The sequence below is a fragment of the Chlorocebus sabaeus genome, chromosome X (genome assembly GCF_047675955.1).
Source record: "Chlorocebus sabaeus isolate Y175 chromosome X, mChlSab1.0.hap1, whole genome shotgun sequence".
NCBI lineage: Eukaryota > Metazoa > Chordata > Mammalia > Primates > Cercopithecidae > Chlorocebus > Chlorocebus sabaeus.
The window spans coordinates 2,316,194-2,332,498 of record NC_132933.1 but is presented as its reverse complement, the minus strand read 5'-3'; the positions used below and the strand labels follow the sequence as shown (position 1 = coordinate 2,332,498).

Below are 16,305 nucleotides of genomic sequence, written 5' to 3'. Positions count from 1 at the left end.
AGAACTCCACATTTAAAGAGCCCCCCAGGAGTCCAAGGGGCCTCTCCAACTGAGAACTGGGAGATGAGGCTGGCATCCTAGGCACCCAACACAGCGTAGCCTGGGAAGGATGTCTTAGGTCTGGACTCCGAACGCTGTTACCTATGGCCTGGCCTGGTCAGAACACAGAGAGCCCCGGTGAGGAAGGGGAGCAGGCTTTGTCGCCAGATGGCCTGTGTCTCCCCTCCCGTGTGCAGGGGCTAATGCCTCAAGCACAATGCCTGGACAGGCCAGGGGTGCAGCACAGATAGTCTCTTCTCGATCCCTGCAATATATTTCTGTGCTAAATCTTAAACACATCAAATGTTAGAAGCAGCACTCACATCTGCCCCAGTGCCCTGCTAGAGGCCCAACTGTGCCTTCTACGAGACCATGCCTATGAGCCCCCCAGCTGCCCCCAGATGGACTGTTGTGCTACAGAGCCCAGAGCCCAGAGCTGCCCAAGCCTGGGGTTGGGGGTGAGGACAGCAGGACCTTGCCCCTCGGCAGCCCACTTCACTCCTGCCGCTGCAGCCAAAGGCAACGTTAGCTTTTCCAGCTGCTGAGACAACAGCCCTGCCCTGACCTGAAGCATCAGTGGTGTCAGTTGTACCCTGACCACCTGTGTGTCTCCTGTCCTCTGTATGTGGGGGCCACTGCAGCCTGGCTAGTAGAAGCGGGTCCCATCGGTTAGAGTCTTAGAGTTCCAGGCTGTTTCAATTGTCGGTGCTCACAGAGACACGGGCTGGTGAGTCCCCTGCTTTACCTATGAGGAAACAGGGTGCACTCCTTCCCCTCGGCACAGCCGATCTGACTCTTTCATGGGTTCCTGACTCCCATGGTTTTTCGCTTTGACTTTGTCACATCCAACTCACCATGTTTCTCAGGAATGCTGAACCAGTCGGTTCTTTTAGCCAGCTGTGTAAGAGCATCTGCTCTGTTTGATTCGAAATACCTGCTTGAAAAATGGAGGGAAAGCTTGGGAGAAGCCCGTCAGGTTGTGCGTATGCCCCAAGCCAAGAAAAACATTTCCTAGGCAGCTGGCCCCAGGTTTCTGTGTTTTGGGAACCACAAAAATCGCTCCCCAGATTTTGGAGGCCAGCACATGCTTTTCTGTTGCTAAGTGAAGGGATTTTGTAACCTGCTCGCACCATGGCTCCATACTAACATATCAACGCACCAGATGGACAGGGTGTCATTCCAGAATAAAAGAGTCCTTCAAACCCAGAGCATGTAGCTTTTTGAAGCGCTCATGACTCGGTCTGTCTTTTTTGCATCCCATAATAACCCAAAAAGAAGCTTCATTAGCGACTGGGCCTTGCTCCTGGCTCAGCTCTTGGGCTTCCAGGTATGGGGTGGTGGCGACTGTGGTATTGTCACTGATGGGGCTCTCCCACTGGGACACCGTCTGTAGCCAGGCCAGACCAATGCAAATCCGAGGCAGGAAAGGCATCTTTCCTACCCCTCATCACTTTTGCCGCAGCAAGAGTCCTCTCCTGAATCTAGACAGGAGATCCCCTGCAAGCCACCACGACGCCATCACATCAACCATCCTCCTTCTGTGTGCTGATATACTCAATATGCGTTCCTCACGGTCGCAGCCAGTGCCACGAGGTACCCCTTGTGACAAGCGAGTGAGTGGGATGTGCTGGGCAGAAGGGGACTGGGCAGGCTGAGAAGGAAGAGTCCTTTCCACAGCGTGTCAAGGGTTGAACTGGCGTACATCCTCATTTTGGCTGGTGCAGGGGGAGTCTGAACACTCAAGCTGCCTTCTTCCACGAAGCCCTGGCCCGTGTCAAGACACCCAGGTGAACCTGGTGGCCACCACATAGCACTGCAGGGCTCGGGCTGGAGCAGGTAGCTTTGGGCTCCAGATACGCACACTGGCTTTGCTCTTCACATCATCTCCAGCAAGATGGACATGAGTCCCCATGCCAGCCAACGGCAGGTCAGGAAATCCAAAGACACTGGGTCAAGGCCCTCCTGCAGGCCTCAGTTTCCCCAGCCTCGCTTCCCCTTCAACTTGTAGGAAGCTGTAAGAGTGGGGACAAAGCAAAGCCATGGCTGCCAGTCGGTGGGAGAATCCCCTCCTCCGCTAGGTCTATTCTTCTGCTGAGGTTTCGAGGGGGCGCCCCCCACCCAGTCACTTGGATGGGCCACAGAAGCTGGCGGAGATGGGCAGGCAGACACAGCATGGGGCACAAGTCCTCCGGGCTTAGAGGAAGCAGGGCGGGTTCTAATAGGGGCCTGTCATGTCCCTCAGGTGTGTTGGGAACTATGAAGTACTTCCTGACAAGTGGCTTGCAAGGGGCATTTCTGACATGTTTGCAGCGTGCCCTGACTTGTGACCCCCTTCCCTTCCCAATCTCATGACCACTAACCATCTGCTCAGCAAACCCTCTCTTGGTGGGTGGCACAGAGGCTGGCATCAGTCAGGGCCCTGTCCAAACATTGCTGGCTCCCAGTGAGCAGGGTGACCTGGTGAGGCTTTGCTGTCACCCTATGTGCCCAGTGGTGGCCCCTATCCTTGCCCAGCCCTCCCCTCCGCGATAGCCTGGACAACAGTGCAAGCCAAACTTTATCTCATTTTCTCTCCCACAGATGGAGGTAGTGAGTACCTTCAAGAGAAGCGGTTCAGTTCAGGGTGCTGTGCGCCGGCGGTCTTCGGTCCTCAGCCAGCTTCATGACGTAACCAATCTTTCTACCCCTACTCACGCAATTCTCTCTGCTGCCAATCCCACCAGTGCTGCTGGGAGTGAGTCTTGACTTCCCTTTTCTCTCATAAATGGCATCTCTGGGGAAGAATAAGCCTCCCCAGCTCGGCCTTCTCTCTTTTCCAGTCTTGCACTCCGCTCACCGTGGCTTTTCTGTTCTTTCTTTACTGCCCTGTCCAGTCCTTCCCGCCCAGACGGTGTCTCTCGAAAGCCATATTCTTTTATGAAACGTATTCAACCCATGGCACTTCTGGACCTCCCGTTCTTTGCTTTGTTTGGTTTTTGGGTTTATGTTTAGTGCTCCTTGTGCCATTGGTTCTCTTTTCTTGAACTTGTCTGCCTTTGCCGATGGTTCTTCATGAACTTGGGCCACTTCTGGGGGTGTCTGGTGTCAGGCTGGGGCCTTGCTCAGTGTTTAGTGGTGCAGCGTCAGGGCAGCACGCGGGCTCAGGGCCGCCTTTCCGGGGCTGGAGGGGTGGTGGGTGCCTTTCCCACACTGTTTGCCGCAGAAGAATCCGGCCCGTGTACCCAGGAACTGGAGCGGCGCTTCCAGCATCCTCCTTAAAGTGGTTTCCTAAGGATGCTGCTGTCGCCTGTCCCCAGGTGGGCTCAGTGCTGGCCAGTCACTACTGCACAGGTGGCGCCTGCCCTGTAGGCCTTGCCCCAAGCCACTGGGTGTTAGAGGTGTCCCCAGAACTGGCGCTCAGTGGCCGGGTATGTGGCCAGGTGTTCCTGAAGCGCCTTCACTCTTTCCAAATGAGCCTCAGGATCAGGCCTTAACCTGATCCTTAACCCACACTCTCTCCCCTCCTTCCTCTGAGAAGCTGAGAGAAACCACTTTTCAAGACGTTGCCACAAAAAGTTCCCACCACGTTGGTCACAGTTTAAAGAGAACCCAGGGGCTATCCTAAGGAGGTAGAAACTTCCATAATTGCTCACATCTTTTTACAAAGACAAAGGGAAAGCCACTCTATTGCTGACCCCACCACCCCGATGGGAGAGACTGCAGGGAACCCAGTGGCTCCAGCCAGGCAGCCTGCTTTCTCCAACAAACTCAAGAGAGTTTATACACCAAATAGTAAACCTTCACGCGTGGGCCCAGAGCCCTTGTCAGGATGGTTCTGTGCTACCTCTTTCCTTTCCTTCTAGCAAGCCCCCGAAGCGCTCCCCTCTGCCAACATGAACACGCCACTCCCCTGCAGATGGGAGTCCTTAACCACGCCTTTTTCCATCACAGACTCTTCCAGCTTGATTTCTTTTCTTTTCCTGTCTTTTTTTTTTTTTAGGAACTGGTGAGAGGTCCCTGGTGGGGGTCACCCCTCCTCTTGAATAAGCTGTCGTTTTGGGCCACTCTGTCCTTTAAGGAAGGGAGGAGGGCCATCCTGTCCCCCTTGGGAACAGAGCACGTGTGCTCACACACACACACACACACACACTCACACACTTCTCCAAACCACAGGCCACGCACACCTCCAGCTTGCTCCACACTCATCATGGTGCCACCTACCCTGGTCACAAATATTGGCCAACACTGTGGCGGTTGGGCTGAAAAGCAGCCAGCGCCTCCAGTGCCCTAGACGTGGGCCCAGAGGGGCCTCGCCGTCACTCCACCCAGAGAGGCCGACAGGAGGCTTTGCTAAGTCAGTTAAGGCCAAAAATGGTTCGTGGCCTCCCAGCACCTTCCTTCCTGGGAGCTGAGGGGCAACAAGGGGCATGGCTGTGCCTCAGCCTCCCTCCCCCTTGACTTCCTCCATATGTCTCTTTGCCATCTCTCTCTGTGCTTCCTGTCTGTCTGTCCATCTGCCCATTTGTTGAGTTAAGGGGAAGGCAGCCACCACGGCCCCGCTCCATGCGTTCCTCGAGCCTTCTCCACAGCTCTGGCCTCATCCCACCCCAGGACCAGCTCCTTGTCCCTCTCCAGGTCCAGCCCAGCCTCAGTGGGGCCTGCTGTCTCTTCTCCCTCTGGATTCCTCCCACTTCCTCCCTGGGGCGGCCTCTTGCTCCTCTCTTCCTTGGCTCCTAGCACTTCTCTCCTGCCTTCATTCCGTGGCCATCTGTCCCCCTCCTCCCCACCTCCGGAGCCTGGCAGTGCCGGGTAAGTAGAGTGGGAGAGACGCCACCCCTCCTGCTGTTCACGAGCTATTCCATGGGGGCCCTAAGTGGCGGATAGCCAGAAGGAGAGCAGCTGTCCCTTGCACACTATGTGCTCCAGCAGAAGGTGGGTGGCAGGGCCCTCTGAAGAGGCCCATCCCAGCTGAACATCAGCATCCCAGAAAGGACTCTGCCGTGGAGGAAGATGCTGGCTGGGGACCTGGCAACACCAAGGACGTGCCCACTTCTGGAAGCCACCCACCAGAACCACCTCCTGCCATCATCACAGTGCAGCAGATTGGTTTAGAACTCAGAACCCAACCCCCACTCCACGCTTCAAGGACCCCAAGCAATCACCAAGCCCAGCACCCTCATCCTAGAGATCAGGGGAAGGAGGTTGTCCCCAAGGGCCAGGACCTGCCCTGGGTCCCATAAGCAGCCAGGCCTGGCAGAGCGGGGACTAGCACCAGTGCCCACCCTCTACTTGGAACTTTCTGGTGGATGAGAGATGCTCCGAAAGCTGCGACGGAGCTCCCCTAGACAAGAGGGCTGCCCCAACTAGGCCTGCAGGGGCGTCAAGTCACATGGTTTCCTAAGGCAAACCCACAGTTTCCCATCCTCTTTGCCTGCTCTGAGCCAGGCTGCCTTTCAGCCCACCAGGAGTCTGGGGCTTTTCTGAGCACTGGAGCTGCCTTCGTCCCAAGCCTTTACCAATGAGGACCTCAGGCCCTCCAGGGAGAAGGGCCAGGGGTTGGTACCATGACATCCCCTCATCCTGTGCCCCTGGGGCCAATGCAGGAAGTAGCAAGGGGGTGACTAGGAGGGGTCTAGAGATTCGGGATCGCTGGGGCTCAGTGCTCACACACTTGAGCCCTCCCCACCCTGTCTAACCTCCCATGCCTTTGCTGCTTCTGGACTCAGGAGTCCCAACACAGGCCCCGTCCCTCCTCTGCATGCATTGTCAGACTGTACCGGCCACAACTTCTGATCCCCAGCTCCAGGCAGCCTCCACTGCCCCTCCCCTGCCCAGTCTGGTGACTACCCCGCACCATGCCTCAACTACACACCCACACACCGAGGCCACAGTATCACTATCTCTATTGGGTATCCATATTCTGGAGAGCTGGCCAGGGATAGCTGGTTCAGTTACTCAGGTCTACCAAGGGTAGCAGGCCCAGGGGGCTACGTGTCTGCCCCTAGGAGGGACAGGAGGGTGCGCGATCATTTGGAAAGTCCCCCCAAAGCCACTCGAGAGGACTTTTATGTCTGTTTTCCACTGGAACACACAGACACACCCCAGCCACGCATCCAAAGTCTATCCTTCCGGCAGCGCCAACACCAGGCCTGTGTGAGATGTTTACTATTGGAGTCGTTCCTGAGATGCCACCTGACCTGGCCCAGCAAAGGGCAGAGGTTGGGCAGCAGGCCATGAGTCTGGTCCCCTGTGGCCACCGGGGGTCCCTCAGGGCCATTTAGTTCTAGTTAATCATTAGCTGGAAACAGATCACAGCAGTTGCTTGGTTTTATTGACTTTGGCAACATGAAAACCGTTTGGCCAAAGGGGCCGAACCGGGCCACATGAGTCCCAGGCTTTCCCTGGACGCTCCTTTCCAGGGCCCAGGGCGACATGCCCACCACACTCACAGCCCCATGGTGGAAGGAGTCTTGTTTTCTGGAGTTTGCATTCTCAGAAAGGTCATGTGCTTTGAGCCAAGCCTCCCTACCTGGTTTCTGGGAACGGTGTATTGGCAATTTTTTCTCAGATCTTTGACAGTCTGCACCCTGCCTCCATGCCGGAAGCAGTAGCAGCCCTCCCCCAAGAGCCCTGCCCTGCCCTAGGCTTTCCTGGAACCCTGGGCCCTACCACAGGGGAATGCCCTTCCAGGTAATTCCTAAAGTAGACACCAGAACGCAGCCTAGGGCAGCCCAGAACCCCTGGTCCAAGGCCCTCCCCATCAGGCACTCCGAGTGTGGACTCCCAAGCTGGGAGCCAGGGCCAGAGACCTCCCAAGTCTAATTGGAGGTCCCACACCTGGATTCAGCCAGTACGGAGGCAAGGGCTCAGCTGGGCCTTCCTCCTGGGTCCTCTTTAGTCCGAGCACCCAACAGGCCTGGGACTCGCCGCGCCCAGGTCAGTTTAGCAGCTCAGTGCTGATGTCAGGAGCACAGGCCTAGGCTCACACGGTCCTGGGCATGAGTGTGTACACAAGGTGGGAGGCAATTTTCATGAAACTTGCCAGCTGCAAGCAGTTCTGGCTTGCCAACACACACAGAACCATGTCTGTCATTTCCGTTCTTTGGTTCGATTCCTTGGGGAAAGAGCCAGCTGTGGAGTTTGCATTTTCCTTTTTCCTAATTCAAGCATGTCACATCCCCGCGAGGGAGAAAGGGGCCTTCCCCTTGCTCTTCCCCCACACAGGGAAGTGAGACCGAAGTCATCTTCTCCTCAGTGTTCAGGCTATCTGAGCTTGGCTTCTCATTGCCTGAGTTGACTGATGGTTCATATTGCCACAGGCTCTTGAGGACACCTTTGTCGCTTTGAAAGCGGGGTTGTTTTGGGCCTGGAAACCCTAAAGTTCTTGGCGAGAAGTTCCCCATGGGTCTCCCTGGCTGCTGTGTTCAGAATCTGCTCTAAATTCAAAGCTCAGATGCCTGGGGAGCTGACAGGTTCCCGCCTCCAATGGAAGGTTCTGGACTGGTGGTTGGTGCTGAGCAGTGGATAGGCAGGGAGGAAATCGACCAGAAGCATCGGAGCTCTGTGAACCGTAGTGACTGAGACTGAGCAGAGAGCACGGAGCCCCCCAGGCCAGCTGGTGCCCAGCACAGAGGCAGCAGGATAGGGCTTGTTTCTGCTTGAGGAATTAGAAGGAAGAGTGAGAAGGTATCAGGCACAGCTTCTGTCGTTTCCGTTGTCACTGCAGGTCAGGAGCCTTTGCTTTGATTGTTCTCTTTTCCTTTCCTTTTTCTACTCTTCTTGGTCCTTCGCTTGTCTCCCTGCTTCTGCAGCCCTTCTCCACCCTCATCCTCCTCCCCAGCCCTGCACTGCAAACTCCAGCACTTGAAGGCTAAGCAGGGGCATGTCTCCCCATGTCCCCATGCACATGGCGGGCACCTCCACTCCAGCTGGCTGGCAGTGGCATCTCACATGGCACTCCATACCTGCACCCCTTCTGCTTTGGCTCAGTGTGGCCAGGGATGGGCCTTGTCAGTCTGCAGAGTCACCGGCCCTGTGTAAGGCTCAGAACTGCTCATCCACGCAGGTCAGGAGCCCAGGCCAAGCCCACAGCACCCAGCGTGTCTCCTCTGGGCAGCTGGTAACAAGCTGCCAGGGGGGCGGCCTCTCTAAGGATGCGCACTTGAGCTAAGTTCAGAGGAAAGAGAAAGGGCAGGGGTCATGGCTCCGGGGAGCCCCTGCGTGGGGCGTTCAGAAACAGCTCCAGCCAGCTGGGCATCGCAAAGTGGGCAAAGAGCCATGGTGATGGCCGAAGCCAGCACAGGAGACTGATGCCAGGCCGTGTGGGCCCCAGACATTCAGCCTCGTCCACTGAGCCCCTGCTGGGTGCAGTGAGCCAGACAGACAGACCCCTGCCCCAGGGAGATACCTTCCAGTGAAAGGCGGATGGAGGGGGCACTTGAAGGAAGGAGCAGAAGTGGGCACCATGCTGCTGGGGGAGACAAGAGTGAGGGGAGCCTTCCCGGTGTGGGGTGTGGCCAGAGCAAAGGCCCCCAGGTCGGATGTGCTGGAGGCTGAGGGGTAAAAGAGGGCAGAGTGAGAGAGACCTGGGCAGGCTCTGAGGGCCACAGTCAGTGGAGGGCTTGTAGCCGGGGAGACCAAGACACACTCTGGTTTTTGGGCTGCCATGCTAAGGGCATGGAGGGGTGGGGACGAAGGGCAGGTTCTGGATGGCGTTTGAAGGGAGCCACGGGGCTGGGGCCAGGGGGTTGGGCCTGCTAAGTTTGAGACCCAGCTTAGACGCCTAAGTCTGGAGCCGGAGCCGAGAGGCTGTTAGCCGGCAGATGGAATGGAAGGCCGAGGGCCAGAAGAGAGGACCTAGACCCAGAGTAAAGGCCCTCGGGTGTCAGGGATGGAAGAGGAGGAGGGGCTGGAGCAGTGTCAGACATCGCTGGGGGACTATGAGGAGTAAAGGACTGTGGCCTCTCAGGGTCATCAGCCATGATGGGGAACAGAGAAGTGTGGCAGAGGGAGACAGCAGGAGGACACAAGGAGGTGGGCACACATAGTGGGGAGCCACCTCGCCTCCCCTGGATGAGATGGGGAACCCCCAGCCCAACCTGACCCTCCTAGGGGCATCTCTCCCTGAAGAATGCTTTCTTTTCCTTTCTTTTTAAATTGTCCTACAGTGAAACGGGCTTTTTGGGGTACAGTTCAATGAATTTCCACACAGTCAGGACGCGGGCCAGTTCCATTGCCTACTGGAAGGTTTGGAGCCAGATGGGGGACCAAGAGTCTGACTCGGCAGCCAGAGAAAGCTCAGAAACTCCACCTGGAGAAGGGACAGGAAGGATAGAGGGCTTTGCTGGTGGGGGTTGCGGTCCCAAGGGGACCCCAGGACCCCAGGCAGGACATAGCAGCAGCAATGGAGGTGGGGTAAGGCTCAGATGTGGAAGATGCTTTTGAGTTAGGGTAGGGCCCACAGGACACGCGGATATCTGGTGCATAGGGTCAGGGCGTCAAAGCGCCTCTGAGGTTTGGCCAGAGCCCTGCACTGGGAAGGCTGCTGGTGGGCAGAGTTCAGCTGGAGCACTGATAAGAGTCCTCCTTGGGCCTCCTGCAATTTGAGAGGTCCTTTAGGCGTCGAAGGGGGGACACCTGGGAGGCAGCCAGGGCAGAAGTCTGGAAGTCCAGGAAAAGGTGGACGTGGTGCAGCTGGTATCTGCAGTATTTACGGTGACCTGATGGTCTATAAACAGCATTGACAGCCTTGGGGGCCATGAGATTCCTTTGGGAGTAGTAGAGGGGGGCGCGTCCTGGGTTGGGAGTAGAGCAGGAGGTGGTGCAGGAGCCTGAGATGAGGACAGAGTGAACCCAGGCTGGTGGAAGGAGGGCATCCTCGAGCACCCAGGTAGGAGTGCAGCCCTCTGGGATGGGCCTCTCTTAGAAATGTTTGCTGCTTTCCATTGAATCAATCTCCCGGGAATTGACTGCATCCTTCAGTGTTGGGTGGGCTGAAAACACCCTACCCTAAGACCAACACCAAAACATTGTTTAACGGCCCAGGATTAGAATGCAGGGAAAATAGAGCCTGGAGAAAGCTGACTCACTGTCAGCTGTAACAGACTCACCAGGACTCCAGCCAAGCTTAGCACCCCCGAACAGCAGAATGTTGAGGGGCAGCCCTTCCATCCTGCAGTGGTTCACTCAGTCACTTGTGCATTCCCCAAGTGTCTGTTGAGCAGCTGCTCTGGGCCAGGCTCTGGTGTTAAGCCACAGACAAGGCAGATGCCATCCGGGAGGGGCACGCTGGAGCAGCTGGTGGGACTGGAGTAGCAGTAGCAGCAGAAGCCCAGCCTGGAAGGAAGGACTGGTTCCGTGGCCTGGCTGCCCTTTGTGGAGGTCTTTGGAGTTGAGCCAGGTGCTGTGAGACCTGTGCATAGGTTTGAGCAGGGGCCTGGCCTGATCACACACCCCAGGTCTGAATGAGGCCACCAGCTCAGTAAGGAGAAGGGTGTGGCCAAGGTCACCTGGTGTAATGCCAGCAATCTCACCCCACACAGCCCTGGGGTCAAGGCCTGCAGCGTTGTGTCCTTTTTGTGACTTGATGGGCATGGGCAACAGCTGGAGTAGGCGATGTCCCAGGCAGCTTCCATACCACAATCCTGTACCAGAAAAGGCCTAAATAATGAGGCAATATCTGCATTGGCTACGAAAGGTGAATTCTGTTTCTTTTCATTAAAAATGTCAAATTATTCTCAATTTCTGTGTTACCCCTAATTCAGAAACCAGTCTGGAGATAAAGGCCTGAGTGAGAATAGCTGACCATCTGCCGTCTGGCAGTTGTGACTTTCCCGAATCCAGAGAAAATCCTAACCAGATTTCAGATAGGGTGCTAGAAAATTCCAATGTGGAGCTTTTTGGCTCACTTTTATTATTATTATTATTTTAAATAGGAACAGGGAGTATCACTCTGTTGCCCAGGTTGGTCTCGAACACCTGGTCTCAAGCGATCAGCCCACCTCAGCCTCCCAAAGTGCTGGAATTACAGCCGTGGACCACCAAACCTGGCCCTGGCTCACTTTTTGCACTGGAGAGGTGATGAGGTTGGCATCATTTCAACTGTTCAGGAGCACTGTGCTTTGCCTAGCTGAGCCCCTGCAAGGCTGAAAGAAAGTCACTGAAAAAAGGTGATTCATTGTCTAAACTAGGGGGCGGCTAACTTTTCCTATACAGAGCCAGAGAGGAAATATTTTTAGCTTTCCAGGCCTGGTCCCTGCTGCCGTGACACAACTGTGCCCTTAAACCAGTAAAACTTTATTAACCAAAACTAGCAGAGAGCTGGGGTTAGCCCTTGAGTAAGCCCTGACACCTTGTCTAAATCCAGAAAACCAAATCCTAAATAGAACCTTGGCCCCGGAAATGCTTCAGAACTCCTAATGTGTCCACCTGCTCACATAGGGAGGGGTGGACAGGTGTTGGATGAACCCCAGGGTCTGCCTGGAAGCTCAGCGCTCTGTCTGCTTCCCCCTATAGGGACGGCAGTACAAGGTGAGCCAGCTACCACTGGTGGCTGTGCTGACGCTGGCCTGTGCGAGGCCAGGCAGAAGTCTCCCCATCAACTCCTGGCTTCTAGAAGCAGGAAGGAGCCCAGGCTGAGGGACCAGGGAGCAAAGAGAGGCAGCAAGGACTTGAGTGTGTGAGGCAAGGTGGAGAAGCCAGAGGAGGGAAGAGCTCATTCTTGGAGCAGTGCCCTGCTGGAGGGTCAGAGGGCTTCAGAGGTGCCATGAGCTCAGTTGGGGGCAGAGGGCCACTGTGCTGGGGGAGTCTGGGGCACAGCGGGAACTCTTTCCTGCAGGGAGTTCTGCTGATCTGAGGTCTGCTAACTCCTGTGGGGAGGGACCGCCAGGGAACAACACAGAGCGAAGCCCGGGGGGGCGGTGGAGACGCAAGTTTCGGAATGTCTGACTGGAAGATGGAGGAGGAGACGGGAGAGAGGACGGGGGAGTGAGGCCAGAGGAGCAGGGGCACCAGATTGAACCAGACCCAGTCGGACTCGGGGGCTATGAGGAGGCCACAGGGGCATCTGAGCAGAGACAGGCTTTAGTGGGTGCAAATCAAGAGTGTGGCCATTTTCGTCTCAAATACCTCCAGCTGGGGACTGCTGGGATCTCTGGCCTGGAGCTCTGAGTACAGGCCTGGGCCACAGTTCCTGGTTATAGCCAGATGGGCCCCAGCACTGTGGCCAGGGTGGAGAGATATGGACAGAGAGGAGGAGGGACAGAGCCAAGCCAGAGCTCTGGGGCACGCAGGGACAGAAGAGAGGGCAATGGAGGAGACGGGGCCAGAGCAGCTGGTGAGGTGGAAGAGGGCCAGGCAGGGGCAATGTCAGGAAGCCATGAGAAGTTTCCAGAAAGAGGGATGATCATCTGTGTTGGGTGCCCTGAGGGATCAAATAAGACGAAGATGCAGAAGTGGATAGCACAGTTAGCATGGCAGGTCCCGGCTCCAGCCATGGGAGCTGGGGGATGGAGGGAGACCCACGCGAGAAAGACCGGCAGTGCCCATAGGCTGGGAACTTGCTTATACCAGCAGGTACTTCCAACTTTCTGGTAAGATCGAGAAGAGAGCCCACTCACCAGCATTCTCTCCTTTTCAAATCGTCTTTCTTTTCTACCAAATTGGAATTCAGATTGGGCAGAGACCCCGGAGGTCACCGAAGCCAGTCGTCCCCCCGGGACAGGGAATTGGGAGGTCGCAGCCACGAGCCTAGTGCAGCACTCTCGAGTTCCAGAATACCTGCCCAGCTCAGCCTAGAGAAAGACACTGCCATCTTTTCCTGCATGCAGATCGGTTGACAAGACCAAGGCCCACACCTGAAAACCCTTTCCAAAGGCAGGCAGAGCCACCCCATTCCGTAGCAGCCCTCCAACAAATGGGTGGACATTTCTCATGCCATGACCCCCAGCCATTGATGTGGGTGGAACTTACCAGCACCAGCTGGCCACTGACTGTCTCCTTCCTTCTTTCCTACCTTCCTTCCACCTTTCCTTTCCTTTCCCTTCCTTTTCTCCCTCCCTGCTCCCACGTCGGGCCCTGTCCCTCCATCTCCCACTCCAGATCCGGGTGGTGAAAGCGTTCCGTAGCTCACTCTATGAAGGCCTGGAGAAACCAGAATCCAAGACCTCCATTCACAACTTCATGGCCACGCCCGAGTTTCTGATCAATGACTACACCCACAACATCCCGCTCATCGACGACACGGACGTGGACGAGAACGAGGAGCGCCTCCGGGCCCCCCAGCCCCCGTCCCCCAACCAGAACAACAACGCCATAGACAGCGGCATCTACCTGACCACGCATGTCACCAAGTCAGCTACCTCTTCAGTGTTTTCCTCCAGTCCCGGGAGCCCGCTCCACAGCGTGGAGACATCCCTCTAACAAGAACTTGTCTCAGCACATGCGCACACGCACACTCGGACTCACACGAAGTCACATGCACACATGCACGCACACACACATATAGGGACCTGCACACCTGCAAAACGGGGGAACAACTAAGGTGGCTGAAGACCTTTCTGGCAGGGCATTTGCAAGAAGCCAAATCCATTCAACAAGGGTGCAGCCTGCCACCGGCTCCTCATCCGGACCGAGGAAGACGAGGACGGGGAGGAGGAAAAGGAGGAAGAGGAGGACAAAAGCGGGAGGAGAAGGTTCTTTGTCCAAAGGAGGAAGGAGAAGTAGAAAGTGTGAAGAGCTGAGTTCCCCACCTTTTTTTCTATTGATGCTTCTTTTTTAACGAACTACAGTTTTACCGCGTGTTTGCTTTTGGGCTGTGCGGTAGGCAGGGGGCTGCTTTGGGTTTATTGGGAGCTTTTGTTGCACCCACGAAGGAGCAATCAGGTCAGCATATTCATGCAAAAAAAAAAAAAAAAAGGTGAGTGCTCTGCAGGGCTGTGAAGGGTGCCACCTGAGGGAGCCACCTGCAAGCGGCCCTGCAGCCACAAAGCAATCCGCCCCCAGCAAAAACTAGGCACATCTGCAGTGTGCATGTGTGTGCATGTGTGCACATATATGTGTGTGGATCTGTACACATGCACATATATATGGCCAGATGCATATTTCAATAAGGAACTATTTCCTGGCATGATATTTGCATTCCTCTTATCAGGCATTTTCATTTGGAAATTTCATTATTGAATGTAGCAAGGTTTTTTTTTGCTGTTGTTTTTTGTTTTGTTTTGTTTTGTTTTGTTTTGTTTTGTTTTCAGGGAACTAGACTGCAAGAATATCTTTCTGGTCAATCCATTTTTGTCCCTCATCTCCCTGCCCCCACCCTTCGTTCCTGCCCTCTGCCTAGTCCTATTGAGATTCCTAAGAAGGCGGAGAGGGGAAGCTCCAGGTCTGGAGCAGGTATAATTGGAGCATTTGCACTGAGACCCCTGCCAGAGAGGAGAAAACCCTTTCAATTGAAATTTTCATCTAAAAGGAAAAAAACAAAATATTGATGAGAAGGAGTCCTCCAGTTAGTGAAACGGGAGTTTCGTTTTCAGCTTTCTTTGGTTTCTGCTGCAATTCCACATCCTTCATCCTGGCCACGCCCCCAACTTCAAGAGCATGAAGCACTCTTGGAGTTGTGGGTCCTGCCCAGAGTCCAGGGAGCAGCCCCAGCTGAGCACAGGTCCGAGGGGGCGGGGGCAGGGCCAAGAGTTCTAAAGAAGCCAATGGAGGGAGAGGGAGCGTCAGAAGCCCAGAGGAGCTGGCGGTGGGAGAATGACAGCAGGGAGGCAGCCACAGTTCAGACCCTGTCCCCTCAGCACCTGGATGGACTCCCACTGTTTGCTTTGGCAAATGCCGAGGAGTCCTCAGTAGACCACCTCAATGTCTGCTGTGACAGCAGAGATGCCATCACCAAAGCACTCTTCCCACCCTAGTCTTTGTGTCCAGAGGCCAAGCTTAAGCCATGAAGGCATGGATTTGTGGCTGAGCACCAGGTACTGAGGGGAGCCTGTCCTGGCAGTGTGGGCACCTGGTGGCCAAGCCTCAGTTTCCCCCAAATGAGCAGAGGGGATAAAGAGGGGCCTGACTTTTGCCACCCTCCTGAGGAAGCCCCTAGGTCCACACAGTGATGCCATGGGGGACCCTTGCCTTCTGCACTTGCAGGTGTCACGTTTTGCAGGGAGGTGGTTGGGCCTGGGGCTCAGTCGCTGGGAGACAGTTGGGACCTGAGGGACAGAGGATCAGAATGGAAGCCACCAATGTGGACTGGCACCCTCGGGAGGCTTGTCACACCTCCACTGGCATCCACACAAACCAAACAGGAGCAGGCACCATCCCCACTATTACCATTAATGCCATGTCACCCCTCAGCAGGAGTAGTCAAATCTCGGGCAAAAGAATTTTGGCTAGAAAAGAAAATCCCACTTTAAAATGCCAGCTGCAGATAACTCAAAGCCATCCCTTTTTTCTAAAGGGCACATTGAGAATGTTACCCATTTGTAAACTGTTCCCTGATGTCCTTGTTTAGACGATAAGAAAAAGGGCAACTCCATTTGTTGAGGGTCTTTGTGTTCTTCAACGAGGAATCAAATTTGAGACATTGACATTGCGGAAGATGAGCTGCGTGCTGCTGCAATCACCGGCTTCTTCTCACTCTGTCGTAGACACACCGATAGGACCAATGGCCAATAGATATTCAAAGCAAACCCTCACTGCTGCTGTATAAAGTTGCCTCATGTAAATGTCGATCGTTTAGTCCCTAGGTCACCTTCGTGCTGTGGTGTGGAGTTCAGAAACGGGGCACCGTGACCTGGAATGTTTTGCTCTTGTTTTTGCAGTCTTCAGGCCGGGGGCCCTGTCTCACTGGGAAGTCCCTCTTTATAAAGCATTATATTACCTGGAATGGCTTGGTCAATTGTGTTCAGTTCATAAATATGTTTTACATTTTTATCTGCCTGTTACAAAGATGAACAAAAAAAACTTAATGAGAAAGATCACAGATGCATAATAATTTAAAGTCTGTAGTTGAATTTCCTAACTTAAAGAATAGACCAAAATTTCTGTGTATAAAAAAAATGAAAGGCTCCTTACATCCTGGTCTGGGTAACGTGTGTGATTTATTATTTGGTGAATGAACGTGCGGAACAAAACAAAGGTGCCTTCATGCCGCTTTAACAGAGCTGGAGAAGCCACGGGCAGGAGGGGGTTTCCCCTGGGTGTGCAGCAGCCTGGCCGGATGTGTAAGCAGAAGAGGAACTAATGCTGGGATGTCAGGCCCCGTGGGGAGGAGCTCCAGCTGCTGCAGGAGCC

General features: G+C 55.0%; 1 protein-coding gene across 5 annotated transcripts in view; it reads left to right on the top strand.

Moving 5' to 3' along the window:
- The window catches only part of ATP2B3 (ATPase plasma membrane Ca2+ transporting 3), a 66,002-nt gene extending 49,910 nt beyond the window's left edge, over positions 1-16,092 (top strand). For 3 of the 5 annotated variants that reach the window (XM_073013341.1, XM_037988789.2, XM_073013340.1), the window contains 2 exons: positions 2,620-2,706; positions 13,117-16,092. In XM_073013341.1, the coding sequence (XP_072869442.1) occupies positions 2,620-2,706; positions 13,117-13,437 (408 nt within the window). In that variant the 3' untranslated portion in view covers positions 13,438-16,092. Of the gene's footprint in view, positions 1-2,619; positions 2,774-13,116 lie in introns of all 5 variants that reach the window. The other 2 variants (XM_007993060.3, XM_007993059.3) reach the window with 1 other exon arrangement.
- Positions 16,093-16,305: the final 213 nt, after the last annotated feature.